Source organism: Asterias rubens, chromosome 7, assembly GCF_902459465.1.
Source record: "Asterias rubens chromosome 7, eAstRub1.3, whole genome shotgun sequence".
Classification (NCBI taxonomy): Eukaryota; Metazoa; Echinodermata; class Asteroidea; order Forcipulatida; family Asteriidae; genus Asterias; species Asterias rubens.
The window spans coordinates 7,240,534-7,261,891 of record NC_047068.1 but is presented as its reverse complement, the minus strand read 5'-3'; the positions used below and the strand labels follow the sequence as shown (position 1 = coordinate 7,261,891).

At 37.3% G+C, this 21,358-nt stretch overlaps 1 protein-coding gene across 1 annotated transcript in view; it reads left to right on the top strand.

Annotated features, from left to right (window-relative positions):
- LOC117292183 (beta-1,3-N-acetylglucosaminyltransferase radical fringe-like) overlaps positions 1–21,358 on the top strand; it is a 38,817-nt gene that overhangs the window by 11,541 nt on the left and 5,918 nt on the right. Inside the window, exons 2-5 of the mRNA XM_033774127.1 lie at positions 14,978–15,026; positions 15,994–16,036; positions 17,955–18,014; positions 18,603–18,750. Coding sequence (XP_033630018.1) covers positions 14,978–15,026; positions 15,994–16,036; positions 17,955–18,014; positions 18,603–18,750 — 300 coding nt within the window. The remainder of the gene's footprint in view (positions 1–14,977; positions 15,027–15,993; positions 16,037–17,954; positions 18,015–18,602; positions 18,751–21,358) is intronic.

The following is a 21,358-nucleotide window of genomic DNA, read 5'->3' as shown; positions in this document are numbered from 1 at the left end:
CTATTAAAAAAAAACACACACAATAACAGCGCATTTCGATAATCAGACAAAAACAATGAATTCTCCAGAGATTCAATCCAGCCAGACAACTCGAAACATAAACAATATAAAGTACACGCTTCAAGCAGCTCAAATTTATTGGGCAATAAACATTTTGATATATGCTCATTTCACATCTGAGAAATCAGTCAAGATTAAGATGGTATTTACATCTATACGGCAGTCCCATATGGTTCCCTCTCTCTCCCCCGTTGCCGTTTGACCTGAACTATCAACCAAGTAACCCCTGATGTAAATTACTCGGTAAACGATACCCCCCTCTTGATTGCGAGGAGGGAAATAATGCACTATCAAGACATTTCCATCATTCCGTCTGTGAATCGCAATCGATAACGCTTTTGATGATTTTTGGTGACTCACTGTAGTATACAACGGATGACAGGAGGAGGCCTGGAGCAGAAATTCCTTTGTTGAAGTGCATGTACGTCTTGACTTGAATGGGCAGTGGGGTGGTGGGTGAAGTTATAAGGGTAGGGAAAGTGAGCTCAAGGAGGGAATACAAAAGGTGATTGTACTCCTCCCAATTGTTGATTCATTTGTTTTTCAAACCTCCTCCACTCAGAACTCCCACCCCTTTTTACTTACCCCCTCTTTACTTAAAACTTAAAGACACAGCAGGGGCCCAACTTCATGAAGCTGTTAAGCAGAAAATAATGCATGCTTGGCAGGCAAATTTCTTTGCTAAGCAAAAACAAGTATGGAGCACCAGTTGCAATAATATAAACTTTAAGGAATTTTGGCTGGTAACCAGTTTCTGTCAACCAAGATTTTTGTGTGCTTTTTGAAATCGAGTCCTAGCCACTGCTAAAGTTGCAGTTTCAGTCACAGCAATAGTAACTCTATAGTATTCTGGCTGGTAACCTATTTTTGCTTAGCAAAAGTTATTATGTACTATATAACTAAGTTTTAGTGCTTACAGGCTTGATGAATGTGGACCCTAGGCACAGCCACTCAAATTGCCAAGTTTGGCAATTTCAGCATGGTCCAGCGAATCTCTCAGAGGATGTTTGACACCAATTTGTTGTATTAGTGAATCACTTGTTAGGGTCATCCTGCATAACAGAGGGCATCCAAAGGCTAAATCTACTGGTTTGCTGTGGTCGAGGGGTTGAGAGCACCTGACTCAGGCTTTGGTGTTTCTGATCAGCAGAGTCTGGGTTCTAGTCCCGGTCATGACACTTGTATCATTGAGCAAGATACTTAGCCATAGTTCAGGCCTGTATGCATTTTTGAAAGGGCAAGGGCACCAAGGCATTTTCACCTAGGGCACCCTGTGAGTAAACTAAATTTCTACTGGAGCATTTCAAGGGCACCGGGGGGCGTCTTGGCAATCACTTGATAGGCCTGATAGTTGCTTTGTCTTTCGAGTGGGACATTAAGCCCTAGGTTCCTGTACTTAAACTGGTAGTGCAAGTAAAAGAACCAAGAAAACTTATCCTGGAAGAGTAGCTGGGCTAACCCTAGTGTTTCTGGTTTGTTTGCCATTAGAGCATCCTTAAAAGGAAGAGTCAGTCAGTCAATTTTAGTTTTTTTCGGGGGCCCTGTGTAGCAGCAATTATTAGTGCATTCTTAAAAACATTTTTAAAGCTGAATCTTGTAGACATGGTTGATATTTAGACAAGCAAATTCATTTTGTTATGGCCTTGGGTCTGTGTACACTTACTTGTTGTGTTCTTAAAAACATTTTCAAAGCTTTTACACATGGTTGATATCTCAATTTCTTATAGACTCTCCTACTAAAGAAAGAAAACAATGCTTTCACAAATCTTTCTAACCAAAAGGTGTACCAATCACATCGTTTGAAGAATGTGTCAAACTACATGTATCAGGCCAAATAAAAATAAAAACATGTTTAGCGTCCCCGCCTGCTTCCTTTTCAGAAGCCTTGTTTTTGTTTTTCATTTTTCCTTTTTTTTTCTTTTTCATAAGATATGGTTACATTTTAACAGACATAAACAAAAAAAAAATCCTTAATTTTTTCAAAAAGGCAGAACGCTTCGCATGTTTGTTTTTTTCATTTGGCCTTATAAGTACATCATTTTGTGGTGAATTTGAGCGTGGATTTGATTGACTCCCTGCCGTACATTGTATTGTTGGGCATTGTACGCGAGGTGCGAGGTGGCGACGACCCTTTTTTTAACTCTGTGGTTCGGATTCCTTTCAGTAAACCCTTTTAGTGAAACACATTATGTCCGGTTGACATGCTTAGCAGATTTTATACAGACTGGATCATTCCAGCGAATAGTTTTCACGCAGAGATATGAAAATTCTGCAGAGAATACTAGATTTCAAAGGAAGCTCAGTTTTGGCGCACCTTTAATACAGAGAGACACAACCAGATTTATTTCATGTTGCTCTCTATCTACATTTGTTCATGTGTTAGTTCTACGACGGTTCTATCAGACTGGATAATTCCAGAGAATAGTTTCATGCTGAGATATGGAAAGTTTGGAGAGAATAATACTAGAATCTGACACTCGGTTTTGGCGCACCTTTAATACAGACAGACACAACCAGATTTATTTCATGTTGTTTTCTATCTACATTTGTTTGTGTGTTAGTTCTACCATGGTTCTCGGTTCTATTATCCAGACTGGATAATTCCAGAGAATAGTTTCACGCTGAGATATGGAAAGTTTGGAGAGAATAATACTAGACTCTGAAGCTCAGTTTGGGCGCACCTTTAATACAGACAGACACAACCAGATTTATTTCATGTTGTTTTCTGTCTACATTTGTTTGTGTGTTAGTTCTACCACGTTTCTATAGCTTCTGTTATCCAGACTGGATAATTCCAGAGAACAGTTTCACGCTGAGATTTGGAAAGTCTGCAGAGAATACTAGATTCCAAACTCTCAGTTGGGGCACACTTTTAATACAGAAACTGTCTACATTTGTACATTTATGTGTTGTTGGAAAGTGGTACCAGAGTAGGAGGGTTAAGAATATACACAAATGCCTCAAAGCTTCTTTTACTCAGCATTTTCTTTCTCCAGACTTTTTTTCACAACTGGTGTAGGCCTAAATAACTTTTCTTTTTCAAGAAAACAAAGAACATGATCTAGTATACTTGGTTCTCACGTAGTGCACATATCCTAGTAGCTATAGATCATTCTAACCACTCGACCACGGTGACACAAATTGTGCACGTATCTACCAAGCAAGGTACTCAAGATGCTGAAGATGAACTGTTCTGTATTTTATGTTCCTTTTCCTAGCAGTGGGGTTGTTACACCAACTTCCAACCCCCAACTAAGACCCTCTCAGTCAAGGGATATAAGGAGGATAGAGGGAGAAGTCAGTACTTGCAAGGTTTTTTTTTACAATAGAAGGACAGATTTGAGACATGTCCTTAGGGCAGCTCGTTATTTAAAGGAACACGTTGCCTTGGATCTGACGAGTTGGTCTTTGAAAAGCGTTTGTAACCATTTGTTATAAAATGCATATGGGTAGAAAGATGTTCTAAAAGTAGAATACAATGATCCACACAAATATGCCTCGAAATTGCACGGTTTTCCTTTTACCTCGTTGACAAACACGGTCGGCCATTGGGAGTCAAATTTTTTACTCCAGTAAATGGATGACCGTGTTAGTTCGCACAGTCGAACAAAAACCACGCGATTTTGAGGCATATTTGTGTGGATTATTGCATGCTACTTTGAAAACATCTTTTCCAACCATGCATTTTATAACAAACGGTTACAAACGCTTTTCAAAGACCAACTCGACCGATCCAAGGCAACGTGTTCCTTTAAGTTCCTTCTGACCAGGAAGTGAAAACTTCAGTCCCAAGATTTATTGTTGTCTTGTATTATACTCATATGACAAAAGGACTGAGATAATCCAGGCTTTGTTATATAACATTCTTATATAAATCTTCAAGTTTCTAATATCAAAGCAAGGTAACTTGAAGCCCTGGACACCATTATTTAACTGTGAGAGTCCTTCATCTACAGGAAGCAACAATAAAACTACAACAAGTAGGCACTTATGAAGTGGGCAAAGGATATACAATTAAGGGGTTTCACAACACCATTATGAATGAAAATATTTCTTTTTTAAAGCTAAATACTTGACTTACATTGTATCAACTGTCATCCCTTCTCATTGTAAATGAAGCTCAAAAGGGTTTTAAATCTCCCATTAAAGACACCGGACACTATTGGTAAATGTTGTGCTGTATCTCAATGTATGCATAAAATAACAAACCTGTGAAAATTCAAGCTCAATCGGTCATCGAAGTTGCGAGATAACTATGAAAGAAAAAACACCCTTGTCACCCGAAGTTGTGTGCTTTCAGATGCTTGATTTCGAGACCTCAAATTCTAAATCTGAGGTTTCGAAATCAAATCTGTGGAGAATTACTTCTTTCTCAAAAACTATTTAACTTCAGAGGGAGCCGTTTCTCAGAATGTGTTATACTATCAACCTCTCCCCATTCCTCGTTACCAAGTAAAGTTTTATGCTAATAATTATTTTGAGTAATTACCAATAGTGTCCACTGCCTTTAAAGATAGTTTAGGTGATGAACTTTAAAATTGTAAAGCTGTAACACCTGAAACCATATAAGACGGTCATGGTGGAAAACATCTCAGGAAATATTTTACACAAAAGTTTTTGAGAAATAAGTCAAATAATGAATTTTGGTCCAGAGCCCAATGTTTGAATACAGCAGTAGTGAACATGTATTTTGTGTTGTGACTCTGATGACCAACTGTGCTTAAACTTTCATAGGTTTGTTACTTCATGCAAATACTTATGTACATTGTACATTGGGTCTTATAAAGGAAACTGGACACAGTGTGCCATCCTCTGGTTGTCTGGCCAGTGGCTTCCGCTCCTATGTCTGGCCAGCTGTGACCTGATTGCAACAAGGTGACTGTCGGACCTTGACTTTTGACTTTTTATTCTGATGTTGCTTAGGTATAATAAAACAAATATGTTGTGTTGGCTTAACGGGCCCCCAAAAATAGGGTAGGTAGGTAGGGATATACCCCCCTCCCAGCAATGAAAATGATATGTTTTCAAGTTGTTTAAGTCGGTAGTAAACATGATAACAAAAGAAAACGAGGCTACTCACAACAAACAGTATATTTTTAAACTCTTCATGACAATTATTTTATTTTAATGTCTTTAATAGACTTTAATCAATTTCTTCCCTTAAAAAAATTAAAATATCCAGAGTTGGCTATATTTTTAGGGTAGGTCGGGTTACGCCAACATAACTTTTTTTATGCCTTACTAGAGAGAGAGAGAAAAAGAGTGAGTAAGGACTGATACAGGATTTTGAGATTTTAAGGTCATTCGGCAGCTTTAAAATTAAATCCACCACGCTGGAAACAGAAATCAATGAAGATAGTGTTCAAATAAACGCCTGCGTTCAATCACAGCCAGATCTTTTTTATTGTCACCTGATGAAGGTCAGTGATGTAATCAACAAGTTGCGACTTCCTTTTTGATTTATTCCTTCCTGACCAGACAAAGCACTTGACCTCTTTTTCCTCTGCTATTTTAGTTTAATTTATTTTGCTCAAGGAGGAAATTTGTCAGATGTCATAAAAGACAATATTTTCATTTTTGTTTTCCCTTAGATTTTCTAAAATGACCAAGGGTAGATTGTAACAAAAGCTTGTAAGCATATTATGGAGACTTTGGAACTCCCTCCCGGAAACTGTGAAACTCTCCAAATCACCCATACATATGCAAGAACAGTTTAAAAACTCATCTTCATAGAGAAGCTTTTTGTTAAGTTTATTTTCTTGTTTTGTTTTGCTACTTTCATTGCTTAATAGTTGTTCTTTTGTAGAGTAGCGCCATGAGCGCCGCTTGCGGCGGATACCGGTGCTTTAAAAGTGTCCATTATTATTATTTGATTATTATTATTATTATTATTATTATTATTATACCAGCTAATCAGAAATAGGTTAGGAGATGCAAAAAAGCAGCCTTTGTTCGTTCAACTATAATGTGAGAAAAGTAATAATTTTTACTTAGCACTAGCAGCCTTGAGTACCTTTTACTTATAATGATACATACAACAAAATTGTAACTTATTATTGATGGTTTATTGAAATCAAACTTGTAGCCACTGGCTAAATTGCGCCAATTTGTACAAAACAATATTTAAAAGCAATAAACATTAAGCAATGAACAATACAAATAAAATGATTAACTAACCGGCTACAACACACAGGAACAACTAAAAACATGTGCACACCCACCTTAAAGCTAGCCATATTAATAATAATAATAATAATAATAACCCGTTTTTTTTATAGCGCTTTTCACTCCCGAGGGGTATCTCAAAGCGCTTCCGACATTATTACCCCTGGTCACTGGGCCTTAAATTATTCCTTAAACCATCTCAGCTCCCTGGGGAGTATACAGCCTGTGCGCAATAATGCGCTACTTGGCTAAACCAATCACAAGAACCATCTCTGCCATCACAGGTCCCAATTTACCCCTGGGTGGAGAGAAGCAATTAAAGTTAAGTGTCTTGCTCAGGGGCACAAGTGTCACGACCGGGATTCAAACTCACACTCTGCTGAACAGAAGCATCAGAGCTAGAGTTCGGTGCTCTTATCCACTCGGCTACGACACCCCATAGCCAGCCATATAATGTCTTGTTAGTGAAAAAAAAAAGTGCATGGATACTAACAAAAAACAGCATTAAAATATAGACTTCGTCTTTTCAAAGTTTAGGCCTATGGTTGTGAATGTAATGTTGACCAATAAACCAAGTTGAAGTCGCTACGATTGATAGGTTATGACAGAACGTGTTTCAAATCTAGGTCATTAAAACTTCCTGAGGGTGCAGGCAAGTAAGCTGCCTGGCTATTAAATATTAAAATTACTTGTTTTTCTTGTTTAGAATGTGTGTGTATGAATAATAATTAACTGTTTTTCTTTTTTCTTGTTTGGGCTATAACATTTACCAATAAATCCATTTGAAGTAGCTACGATTGATACGTTAAGACAGTATGTGTTTAAAATCTAGGTTATTAAAACTTCCTGAGGGTGCAGGCAAGTAAACTGCATGGCTATTAAAAAAGTGGTGTTTTTCTTTTTTAAAGATTGTGTGAGGTTGAATGTAACATTTACCAATAAACACATTGGAAGTCACTGCCATTGATATATTATGACAGTACATGTTTAAAACTTCCTCAGGGTTAAAAAAGGAATGTTTGTGTATGAATGAAACATTTACCAATAAACCCATTTGAAGTCATTTCACCATTGATACATTATGAAAGTACGTGTTTAACAATCTGGGTTATTAAAACTTCCTGAGGTTGAAAGAAAGCTGACAGCAGAGACTGCTAAAGCTCTAGACCTTTACAGGAAGATTAATTTCACCATGTCACTGCATTCAAAGACTAAAGTTGTTTTACATTTCCCATTCTATTTATAACTTTGCTTTCCCCCAACCCGCCCATTTTTCGTCTTCGAGTGCCATTTTAGCTCCATCAAAACTAGAGACTTCCATTACAAAAAATAAAACTAATGGAGCCTGATCTACGCCCACTAACCCTTGAAAGTAAGTGCTGCGGTAATACTAAACTGTGGAACATTTATTTCAATGCTTTCTCAAAGTGCAATGGTGGGGGGGGGGGGGTTCCTTGATATTCTAGACAGCTGGACCATTCCAATCCCGATGTTATGTTAAATTTGCATCGGTGAAAAAGAATATTTATTTTTGTTTTTTTCCCTTACACCGATGTGTGTTAGCACTGTATACTCTATACTTGCCCGAGTCCTGTGAAAAAGAATATCATAATGTCCAATGTACTGTTACACCCCTAGGTTAAAGGAACGTTACAGAATTGGTAAGAAACAAATATCGTGAAGATCACAGATTTACATAAAACTTACACGGTCTAATGATGATGATAGTTGAAAACATCCCTTGAAATATTTATGTCTGAAATGTCATATTTGATGAGAAATAAATAATCTAACTTCGTGTGTGGAGTTTATCGCTCAGTGAGCGCTTTATTCATTTTTAATTTGGCATCGATGCAATGCAAAATTTGTAATCGTTCTTTCACTATTCTCTCGAGACCCAGAAGGCCGATTGATCTCAAACCTCTACAGGTTTGTCAGTTTATGTATATGGTGGATTACAGAAAGTGCTTACACTGCCAACAACAATTCTGTAATGTTCGTTTAACCTAAACCTTTCACCCAACACATACTTCTCTGTGAGCAAACAACCCTGGGTAAAATGTGACTCCTTTGACGGGTAACACTTTACATTTAGGCTACCCAGCGTTTTTTTTTAACAGTCTTCAGGCTTGCTTAGTTTGTATCTTTTCAAAATTTCTGTTGAAAATACAACGCATTCTCCAAGAAGAAAAGCTGAAAGTCTCATGGAATAAACCTCTGTTGAAAACCAGAGGACTAGCTTGCGAAATCCTTTTTTGAATCAGCGTTCTGTGATGTTTGTTGAACGTTGAGGGATTAATGTACTCTTTTAAAGGGCAGGGTTTGCCCTTTTAAAACTTATTTCAGTGGCTAGCCAGCGGGACAACTTTGCGAACCAATCTCAATTTACATCGAGTCATTTAAAGGATCTGGGTACTTTTTGCAGAACACAAAACACAATGTCCACATATTTACATTAATACAGTTTGAAGATTTTCTCTTCGAAAATCACATACTGAGGTGCTGTAGTTTTTGAGAAACTATTAAAACAATGTCACAAAAATAATTTTTTGCTCAAGAAACGAAAATTATTTTAGCATGTAAAACTTATTGTCGTGACATTGTTTTAATACTCATTTCTCAAAAAAACTACAGCACCCCAGCAAGTAATATTTTAAGGGAAGCTTTCTAATATCATTATCTTCAAACTGTGTTAGTTTAAAGGCAGTAGACACTATTGGTAATTATTCAAAATAATTATTAGCATAAAACCTTACTTGAGTAATTGATGAGTAATTGGGAGAGGTTGATAGTATACAGCATTGTGAGAAACGGCTCCCTCTGAAGTGACGTTGTTATCGAGAAAGAAGTAATTTTCCACAAATTTAATTTCAAGACCTCAGATTTAGAATTTGAGGTCTAAAAATCAAGCATCTGAAAGCACACAATTTCGTGTGACAATGTGTTTTTTCTTTCATTATTATCTCGCAACTTCGACGAACAATTGAGCTCGAATTTTCACAGGTTTGTTATTTTATGCATACGTTGAGATACACCAAGTGAGAAGACTGGTCTTTGACAATTACCAATAGTGTCCAGGGCCTTGAATGTAAATCTGTGGACATTGTGTTTTGTGTTACAAAAAGTACCCAAATCCTTTAACCAGTCCACCAGCTTTTTCACCTCAACTTTATTTCATTTTAAGTAAGGGCCACTTGGAGAGAATTTTGACAAGTCTTCAAGTGGCAAGCAAAAGACTGTTAGGGAGAAAGCTAAAATGATTATATCTAGTTACTTTTTTTGATGTGATTTTTGTTCAAACAACAGGCTGGATTAAAACAAAAATGAAAATGGAATTCTGTACCACCACTTATGTTGAAATGATATTTTTGAAATGATGAGAATATGAAGAAAAATCCATTTGGAACTCAATTGCCAATCCTATTTTAAATAGGTCAGTCAAATACTTTATAGTATTTTAAAAAGAAATCCTTCTGTGGAGAATTGAAGTATATGATGTTTATTATCAGAACTGATTATATTTTAAACTTTCAGTTTGCAACTTGTAGCCTTCATTTCACCCCTCCCCCTCCCAACCAGTCTAATACTCTGCCTTTAAAGTTGTACCATTGAAATCCGTCTCAACTACAAGTTCATAAAAAAGTAATCTGAACCTATAAGGTCTTGAACTTGACCATCCTACAGTTTTGTACCCCCCCCCCCTTAGGTGGTTATTATGTCAACATGCACTATTATTGGTTGTCAAGCCATGGGGTACAATAGAAAAATTACCATAGAGTCAAAACAAATGGCGGGCGGGTTTGTTTGTACAGTGGGAGCACTGGACATGCCTACCAATTTGGGGGGAGGGGGGGGGGGGAACTTGTGGCGGGCTTAGGCTTTATGTTGATGTTTGAGTTTAGTCTGGGATTTGCAGTGTCAGCAACATCACTAAGTGACAATTACAAAGTCTGCTATTACCCCAAAGCTTAATGTTTGGAGAAAACCTGCATTTGAAGTTAAGCGTATATATTTTGAAATCATTGGTTCAAAGACGATTTTAAGTTTGACATAATTAGGGAGCAGTGTGGCTAGACAAATTTTAGTGGTGGGCTCTAAAATCCAATGTAGTCCGCCAAGGGCCAGCGGTTCAACAATGTTATTCATGTTTGGATATGGGGCCATCCAGTGGCCATCATTGCTGAAGTGAAATCTAGGGGAAATTTTGCTGGGCAGTACAGCGTATTTTGCTCAGACTGCTGGGTGAAATTTGTTAGGTTTGGGCAGGCCTGCCCAGCACCGCCGACCTTGGAAACAATATTTTAATGGAAGTAGAGATCTGAAACCATGCAAATCTGTTTTAGTTTTGTTCATAACTTGTTTTAGTTAAACAAGATTGTCTCTTTGTATAAACTGGGCAAACATTGTCTATGTGTGCAGGGCATCTTGTGTCAACATTTTGGCTGTTTGTTGTAAACAGTAGGTCAAAGTTTTTGGCACTTCATGGTTTGCAAAAGCCGTGGCACTAAAGCTTTGCACTGTGCCGGCTGTACAATAAATGTGGTCACATATCTACAAAGCAACAGCTTTCGGCACAGGTTTTTGTTTAACTTAGCATAACTAATAGTTGAGATCTATAATCCCATGAAGTGTTATAGATACTGATCAACTCAATGGAAACCACCAAATAAGGGTCAAATTTAGTTTTCCTACTGATTGTTGATGTTTTTGGCATCTTGAGATGTTGCGAACAACATGTAGGGTAACGCAAAGTTGCTTTGGTACATGACATGAAATAAAAATCAAAGCTCAGTTTCTCAAAGCTGTTTGTTTTAGCTAAGCTTTGCTTCCGATAAAATTGTTTGTTGTTTTCATTTCTGCTTCACTGTATAGGTAGCAATATGGCTTTGGATAGCTTTTGGTAGCAAATGTGTTACCAAGTGCCAGTGCACAACCAAACAGTTTTTGTTTTTAATGTTTTTTTGTTTAGGTGGGTTCCTTACATTTACTTGGCAGATATTTGTTTGCTAAACTAGATCAGGTTTGGGGCTTGAGTCTTTAATCAAACAAACTACAGGAATTCATATTGCTTTTTGGTGCAGAGTTTTTTACCTTCATAGTGGTAGTTGACACACAAAATTTCCCAAGTGGGCTTGCTTTAGTCTTTTGGACGTTGTATTGTAAAAAACAACATCAAATTATCTTCAATTTTTTATTTCATTGTTCTTCTGTATGACCTTAGACTTTAGCCTCGTATTGTTCAAATCGACCCTGATGTATCCATAAATCTGCTATCTTGTCTTTTTTCAATATTTGTACATAGCTCTTAACATCTCTGGCTCTGTGACATATCAGCTCTTAAAAATGTTTGTTGTTTTGTTTATGTTTGTTGATTTTGTTTGTGTCCTTAAAATCAAAGCTGATACAATTGTTTTCATTTTGTGAGAAGTGTCCTGGTACTTAAGTTTTCCTTTTACACTTACAGACTGTTAGGCAGTTCCGACAAACAAAAGCGCAATAAACATCAGGCATGATATTCTTGCTACATAAGTCTGATTTCAAAATTTCTGTCCCTTGGTTAAATCAGGAAAAACTGGTATTAAGTAGCCTAAAATGCCCATTTCAGGCTAGATGCACAGGTTGGGCAGTCCTGCGGCACACCTATTTTTAACTTTTGAATTTCGACTGAAACCTGTGTTCCATGATTTTACATTGATTTCACGAAGACAATTCAGTTCTTGGAACTGGAAAGTTACCTATTCCATTTATGTTGTGTGTGTGTGTTTTTTTGTTGGTTTATCTTTGTATTTAAATATATTTGGGGTTTTTTTTTGGGGGGGGGGATTTGGGGGGGGGTGTTAGTTGTAGTATTATATTAAGTGTACTTCTGAGAACATTGAGGCTGATTCAAGTTGCGAGATAATAATGACAACAAAAAAACACCCTTGTCACACAGAGTTGTGTACTTTCAGATGCTTGATTTTGAGACGTCAAATTCTAAATCTGAGGTCTCAAATTCAAATTCGTGGAAAATTACTTCTTTCTCGAAAACTACTCCACTTAAGAGGGAGCCGTTTCTCACAATGTTTTATATTACCAACCTCTCCCCATTACTCGCTACCAGGTAAGGTTTTATGCTAATAATTATTTTGAGTAATTACCAATAGTGTCCACTGCCTTTCAGCAGAAAAAAATTGCTGATAACATTTTGCTTTGCAAAAATGCGCAGGATACCAGTCAAAAAAAGTATGTGTAATATTTTGGCTGGTACGTGAATGTTCCTGTGCATTGGACTCTTGACTTGTTATCTTGGCTGTCTTTTCTCTTTTTCCCTTACTTTAAAAATTACCCCTGGTGAAATGGGAATGGCACAGTTTTTACCAGGGGTCTCTGACACAAGTAACACCTTAAAAGTCCTTTTGTAATTTGAACACAACAAAAATGTTGATTCAACCTGGTCAGGGGATATCACATCAATGGCTTCTGGTTTTTCAAATAACAGAAATAGTAAAGAGAAAAGAAAGCTCTTTGAAGTGCTATGATGAAAAGGTGTGAACGGATATACTTTATAAGGTCACCCTGACGGAATTGTGGAGAATAAAGCTGTCTGTATTTTTCCCTATTGAACAGAATTTTAATGCTGAATGAAAATGTGTAAATATTGTTGTGCGCTGGGATTCATCCAGACTTAAACAGTCAGTTTTACAGTCACTAGGGGGTTAGGAGTGCCGACATGCCTTAAAGGGACACAAGTGTATTGCCTTCAAATCTTTGAAACTAACTATGCTATTTGGTATTGTGTCTTATCCTTTTCAGGAGTTGTTCATGCTCGAACAACAACTGCAGTGTTTTTTTTAGTAGGGATAAAAAATATAAATTTTCCGCTTGAACAATACTCAGGCTGCAGTGCACCAGCCATTTTTGCAGTCCAAAAGTCCAAGATTTGATTCTACAAAATCAAACAACTTTAAGGGATATTTATGATAGTCACTTAAATGTACTGGTTAGAATATATTTCCAGCCATATTCATTTGAAAAAAAATTTGCTGATGCATAATTTAAAGCAAAGCCTTATAGTTTAGCCATGTGCAGGTTCATTTAGTTGTTAAGTGAATTAATAGTAATTTGGGAATAACAATGTTAATATTTGCAAAAGTATAATAAGGAGAATTTTAGCAAGCAATACCTTGTTTGGTGAACTAGATATGCAGTTTTCAACTATTTTTGTATGGAACAAAAATGAATGTGTGACAAAAAGCAAGGGAAAATTAGAGAAAAAAATATATTGAAGTAATTACAAGACTTGATAATTTGGCAATTTATCATTTAAAATCCATTTGTAGTCAAAGAGATCTGAAGACATAAAACGCTGTACAAAATAGTGTGCCGCAAGGTTGTTTTTTTTTCTTTCTCTTTTTTTCCTAATCACGCACCTGCATTGCTCAGGTCAAAAACAGTACAAAAAATAAATACTTTAACAGAAGAGTCAATCTGAAACTTGACTCCACTTAAAAAGAAAAAGTACTCCAACTCCCAACTCCTACTAGGCTTGTGGACAAGTCGTTAAATGCCTGTCGTGGTGATAGCGTTCCGACTCCTCCCGTGATTCCTGCAGTATTCTCGCGATACTGCTGGCCCCGGTAGACTACTGCTCTCACAACGATGGGGAGTAGAAGTCGGGCAACCAGCAGTCCGCCGCGAGAGCAGTGATCTCGCGAGAGCACTGCCACAACTTGACTATCTCACCGCCTGGTCCCATTAACGACTTGTCCACAAGTCTAAACTCCAACCTGCTTGATTGCTATGGTCTACCTAGATGAAAGTAAAACCAGATGTCATTTTGGAAAAGCTTTCTTGAATGGTACACTATTGCTTCCTGCTTCCAAGCCTATTTATTCTTTGTCAGATGATATTTCCTGGTCATTCATTTTTTTCCAACAAAGGGATCATGTGACATGAGTCATTTATTGGCATAATACATATTTAGGGGGTTTAAATGTGTTTCATGGAGTGACGAGACTAGTGGAGAGCCATTGTTGGAAATGCCAGAGTTCGCTCAATACGAATGTGTTTCGCTTTGAGCTTTCAAATCTGTGTTACTCAAAATACACAGAGGCTGAATGTTGTGGTGGCCTTTAAGGGGCATTACACAATGCAAATATCTTTACAAAAAGGACCACTGTATGTAGGCTCTGTTGTTGGCATTGGTGCCTTAAACTTTAAGGAAGAACACATTGCACAAAACAAAAATTTGCCTCATCCCTTGAAACACAAAATTTCAGGCCATGAATGGTGAGTCTTTCTTGGTTCTACATAACTGTTTTTAACACTTTTTGATGTAAATGCACGATTGATCTTTTTTGTGGAAATTGCACAATATAAATCTTTAATTACTTTTGTTTTTATTATTACTTGCTTTGGTCTTTGAAAACCTCCATTGTAAAGTTTGTGTGCAACATTGGTGACATAATAAGTATAAACAATCACAGATTTTCAAATACTTCACATGGTTTAAAGCTGATCAGGATGAAAAATGTCCCCTTAAATATTTTTGATTGAATTGCTAGTTTCGATCAAAGTCAATGTCTGAAAAAACATGTAGTTGTTCCCTCCCCGCTATTTTTTTCTAACTCCAATGATCGATTAAGCTCAAATATTAACACTCCATGTATGTTATTTCACGTACATGTTGTGGATTATGGTCTTTGGCAGAATATTGTCTAATTTTTTCTTTAGTTCATAAAAGTTCCTTTTCTATTTTTTTTTCTTGCAGACATATTTCTTTACGGACAAAGAAGACCATCACTATCGGCAACTATTAGGTAAGATATAAACAAAAACTGTCAGTCTATTAGAACTCTGCCACTACTCTGTATCTTTCCTTTACTCTTCAAGCAAGCTGTCTCCCATCCAATCTTGTTGACGCCAATTTTGGTGTCTGATTCCCCGTTCCAGTGTTATGCGCACATACTCTCTTGATGTAAAAGAGTAAAAAAAACACTTGCTTTGTCCGCCATACCACTCTTGCAAAGAGCCATATGATGGACAACTCCTTTTAGAGTGGAAGACGGGAAATTTCAACTCCCTTTAGAGTGAAGTTCGTTCCAATTTCACTCAGTAAAAGTGACACGGATTGACTTTCTCTCTCAAAAGAGCACAATTGACACCACTCGGACAAGAGAGTGAAATTTTCACTCTTTTACATTAAAAGATTTGGGTACTTTTTCAAAATGTCCATAGAGATTTACATTAATACTATTAATATTCATATTTATAGTTGCTCTTAAACTTACAGGTTTGAAGATAATGATAGTGGAAAGCTTCCCTTCAAATATTACTTACTGATGTGCTGTAGTTTTTGAGAAATGAGTAAAACAATGTCATGAAAATACATTTGTAAGTGCTTAAAATAAGCGTATAATACAGGTTAGCAGAACAATTTGGCGACCATATTGCGTGTTGACCGTGGATTTGCATTGTGACGTCGGGTATTTTTGTGCGGTAACGCGGAAGGTGAGCATGCCTTTTCTAGTGCTTACGGTTAGCAGAGCTATGAAATGGGAATCACACAGTAAGCACAAAATCGGCTGCTAAGCAGCCTTATGAAATTGGGCCCTGGGTTTTAGAGGGAAAAGGTAAGGAAAGATACCACTACGCCAACCTGAACGCTTCTCACATACTTTTTGTAACGGCAGACCATGGGCAAATAGTAGCTGCTGTGTGTGACATCAATGCATTGGGGTCAACAGTTGTATCCACTAATGTTTGGTTTCTTCTTTCTGTCCACAGGGAATCACTTGATTAACACAAATTGTTCATCACAACATTCAAGGTAAGGCAACCATTCTTGTCAGGTAGGCCCTAGACAAAAATTACCGTCTGTTTACAAAATCCTTGTCATCAAATTTCAAATTTACAACAAATATAAACAAAACGAAACATAAACATTCCGTACCAAATCCTTTTATTCATCAAGTACCAATTTTACAACAAAAGCAATCAAAAATGCATTTATTTTTTTAGTTGTTTATTTGTTTATTATTTATTCATAAATACCTCAGACAGTTTTTCTATTCCTATTGGTGGAGAGCGCGTCACGTGGGTGTGTATAAACCTTTGTTTATGACCGGTAAAAAGTGTTGAAACATGGGCGGGACACGCGAGCTTACACCTGTGCTTATAAGACAGTTTCTTCATTCCTGTTGGTCGAGAGCAACGGCTGAAACAGTTGAGCCACATCACGCGATACGCGCGACGCGCTCATTATAATGAGTTGTTTACCCGAGGGCCTTACCATTTCATAGCTGGAGGGGTGTTGGGTTGAAAGAAATCATTAAACAATTATAATTTTTGTATTTATTTTACTTTTTGACCAAAAAGTGTTGATGTTTTTTGACCGAAAAGGTTTTTATGAATGGGAATCAAAGTGTGTTGAATCGGTTTTTAACTAGTGGTTTAAACCCGCCAAGACCTGGCTCTTGATAACTATCAAGAACCAGGCCTCGTTGGGATTAAACCACCAGTTGAAAACCTCTTCACCACACATTGATTCCCTTATTTATAACACACCATTATTAGTGCCAACAACAGGATGGTTGTAGGAATTACAAGAAAACTGTTCAGTCTTAGATGTGGTAAAAAATCCCAAAATGGGAAAACCCACAGTCTAAGGGGGGGGGATTCGTACCGCGATCCACAAAGAAGAAAGGCAGGGAAAGAAACCACTGACACAACCTTGGGCCGATTTCACAAAGAGCTTAGATTGATCTTAACTGCACATCAATCGTAAGTTGCTTAGTAAAGTGTGATGTCACAGTACAAATCACCAGGGTGATAATGACAATTTGTCTTGCGATGAATCTTCATTGCTTTGTGAAATCAGCCCCTGATCCCCATGAATATTTACACCGTCCTTTATTTCTGCAAATATCAACTTCAAGGATTGCTTTGGATGTTGCACCTCTCATTCAACACGTTGCCGTGTCAAATTTAATTAAAATCAAGTTACACTTGCCATCGGGAGATGCAGTTGTGTTGACCATGAGGCTGTTAAAATATAAACAGATGTGTCGAGTTTACTTTGTTCCATTACTTCCTTAGATGGCTTATGGCTTATGACTTATGGCTTATCGAATGGATGTAGCTGTATCAAAACAATTAACAAAACACAAGGTTACCTTTTTGTTAAACATTTTAGTTTGCAGTTTCCACTGCTTATGCTTGTGTCACTAAAAATCATTCCTCCCTGTTGACAAACTAAACAGGCCTACATAAATAAAAAGAAAAACAGTTTTTAAAATTGAAGTTTCTGGATGATCAATCATTTCAGATTGAGTTTGTCAGTGACTGACCACTCAGTTGTGACCGACAGGCACGATATATGCTTTAGAAATTCTGTATAATTTTTCAAACCCACATTGTGTTGTGAATTTTATTACACCTTTTCCTATTTCAAGGTCCAATTTCATGGGTAGCGCTGCTTAAGCGGACAACAATGCTTGAAATTTTCAGCTTAGCAAAAATAAGCAGGATACCGACCACAAATTGTACACGGTGTTTTGGCTGGTAACCAGCTTCTTTTTTGTGCTTAAGCAGATTTACGATATTGGGCCCTGGTCACATTTGTCAAGCATTCTGCAAAATTGGAATTCTGTCACTGAAGAAATGACTGAGGTCATTGGTGTCGACATTGATCGAAAGATTATGTAATTGTTACTGAAGTTTTGCTGTGTTGTCGTTTGAATTGCCAGGAATGCCTTGTGCTGTAAAGTTGCTTCTATGTACGACACATTTTTAAAATCAGGAAAAAGGTGAGATACTTGATTGAGTTTATGTTAATGGTGTTTGAAGCTTTGCATGTATGATGTGGAAAATAGGACGTTAATACTATAGTATAATATCTCTTTTGAGAGGGAGTGTTGGCTCTTGCAGAAAAAAACAATCTGTAATTAGAATACACAGTCTGAGAAATGTTTCACTCGAATATTCAGATCGAAATGGTTTTGAATCCCTCTCTCTAAAACCACTTTCCTTTGAAGGGAATTATTTCTCAAAATTTAATATGCAACAAACATGCTCCTTACAAAGTCAGTTTTATAGAAAAAAATAATAATAAAAAGCATTTATATAGTGCCAAAATCCTCCAAAAAAGATGCTAAAGGCGCTTTGCAGATTGAAAGAAGTTGAACAAGCAGCGAATAAACATACAGATATATATAAAACAACTGTAAGCATAAACAGGATTTCGTGAACCCCTAAAAAAAAAATTTTAAACCCATAAAACTACATAAAACTTAAAGGGGTCCATCTTTTTGTATGGCCATTATTTTTTGGAGTAGTTTTAGAACCAAAGGTATACCCTCTCTTTAAGACGTCTTCTTCACCATCTTCTTCCGTAGGTGGTTTTGCCACTTAGATGATGATAATTACCTCAACGTAAGAAACTTGGTGCTGCTATTACAAGGTTACGACTATCATCAGGACTACTACCTAGGGAGGGCTAGCCTCAATCATGCCATTCAAGCACTCGACAGAGACAGAGGATATGTGAGTAGAAGACAATACCATCCTCAGCTGCAATCATTAGTCACAATTGTTGTTCTCTCCCAGGGAAAAACCTCCTCGGGGAGAACTACAATTGTGGATAAAACATATAATTATAATATCCTTTGTCCGCGCCACTTTACTCCTATTGGTCCATAGCGTCCAATTGTTTCTGAAATAGAAACTCTGATTGGCTAAAATTTTTCTGCTTTTTCATGGATCCTTCCCTTAATCCCTTTCCGCTCTCTTTTTCTATAAATGGATATGTATTTGTTTGTACTTGTTTTATGCCTCTGAAGAAGGTCCGGTTTGGATCGAAAGCTAAAGCCATCTACCCTACTCATTAATTATATATAAGCAGCATCATTTTCACAGTTGTTCATAGAGGACTACCCAAGGGAATATTGGTTGATAGATTGTTCATCTTTGAAAGATAATTAACTTTTTGAGAGATGGTAATGGAGTTATATAGCTCACAGATCCACCAGTTGTACTAAGGGGCCTCCAAGGAAAACAGTGCTCAGGGTTCTGATTGGAGTATACCCTCATTAAAGAAGATGACGAAAATAAAAAAGAAATTGCTCAAGAGGCTGGAACAAAAGAGAAACACATTTTTTGAGACGTATTTATGTAGCACCTTATAAGGGTTTACAAAGTGCTGCGTGCACTTGGCAGCCACTACCAGAAACACTGGGACAAACATTCTTAGTGATGTAACTGGTTTCTTTCACATGCATTGAACAACACTTGAGACCTACCACTTTACATCCCATCCAAATAAAGAAGCAATAATTTTTGCTCCAAAAGCACAAAAGCTTGAGTCCGGTGCTCTTGACTGCTCGGCTACAGCATGCTACAGATAAGATAAATAAGTTGTATCTCTTTTTAAACAAAAGCAAGACAAGTTCTCAAAAGAACATAATCTACCTAGCAAGAAGATACACACATGGTGTTACCGCGAACCAATAATGTAGCACCTTATATGGGTTTACAAGGTGCTACAGCGTACTCGGCAGCCACTGCCAGAAACACTGGGGCAAACCAACCGTTAGTGATATAACTGGTTTCTTTCATGTGCATTGCGCAACACTTGAGACCTACCACTTTACATCCAATCCAAATGAAGAAGTCAATAACCTTTGCTCCAGAAGCACAAGAGCTTGAGTCTGGTGCTCTTGGCCGCTTGGCCACAGCATGCTACAGACAAGATAAATAAATTATACCTCTTTTTAAACATAGTTGAAGTGACCAATAACTCTTCAAGTCTTTTAGACTGATAAACAATTTACAGTCAATCGCCAGTGATGAAATCCTTGGCAAGTTGCCACAGCCAAGTTGTTGCCTAGTTTGTCCCATGAGTCATTGTTATAAGTGGATGGAATTTCTTCCCAAGATGGATGACTAGATTCTTGAGGTGCTCGGGAGACCGGTGATGACATAAGTCGTATGTTTAGAACTGAATGATGGGTGTTAAGTGTGGTGAACTTGAAAAGGATTTGGTATCAGTGGGCGAGACGTGAGCAAACTACCAGCTGAGAAGAAAAGGCACTGGACACAATTGGAATTTGCCAAAGACCAGTATTCTCACTTGGTGTATCCCAACATACACTTATAAAAAAAAAAACTGCAAATTCGGACTCAATTGGTCATCAAAGTTGCAAGAGAATAATGAAAGAACACCCTTGTTGCAACAATTTGTGTGCTTTCAGATGCCTAATAAAAGGCTTCAGGCCTTTAGTCTTTTAATATTTGAGTGAGAAAATACCTCCTTCTCAAAAACTACTTTACTTCAGAGGGAGCCGTTTCTCACAGTGTTTTATACTATCAACAGCTCTCCATTACTCGTTATGCCAAGTAAGTTTTTATGCTAACAGTTATTTTGAGTAATAACCAAGAGTGTCCATTGCCTTTAAGGGGGGATTCACTAGACCACAGGGCTTGTTGGGTACAATATTCACTGGACAAGCATTTATTCTAGATTAGAAGAATAGAATGTAATGAGAGAGTATATACAGTTTAAAATGAGCAAGTATACTTTTTTTTATTTGAACATCGAGCACTGAAAACTTCTCTTGTTGTAGTAAGCTGAAAATACTTCCCAGGTCAAAATTCCAGTTGAACCTAGTTAACTGGGGTCAACTGGTTCAACTGGATAGTGACCAAAGTCGTCCATTTTCCATATTAACCAACTGGTTTGGACTAGGTTTAACTGTGTTCAACTAGGTTTAAATTATAAACCAGTTGGTGTCTGTCCATTTTCCATATTAAACCAACTGGTTTTAACTGTGTTTAACTAGTTTATCAACTGGTTTTCAACTAGTTCCAGTTAAACCAAGTTTAACTAGGTTCAACTAGAATTTCGACCTGGGTTGAGAGAGAAAAGTAATATTTCAAGCGTTAGACCACTGCTTGGACCTTCATCATGCAGCCTCCATCCTCGTCATGTTTCTCGTATCGAATAACAAGAGTTAATGCTAATAAATCAATTTGCAAATAGGAACCAGACTAATTTGTTCTTCCAGCCTCGGTTTGGTAACATTGATATCAATGGGAGAAATTTGAGATGGCTGCACCATGATAAAGGTCTACTGATACCCATATTGGGAACTTG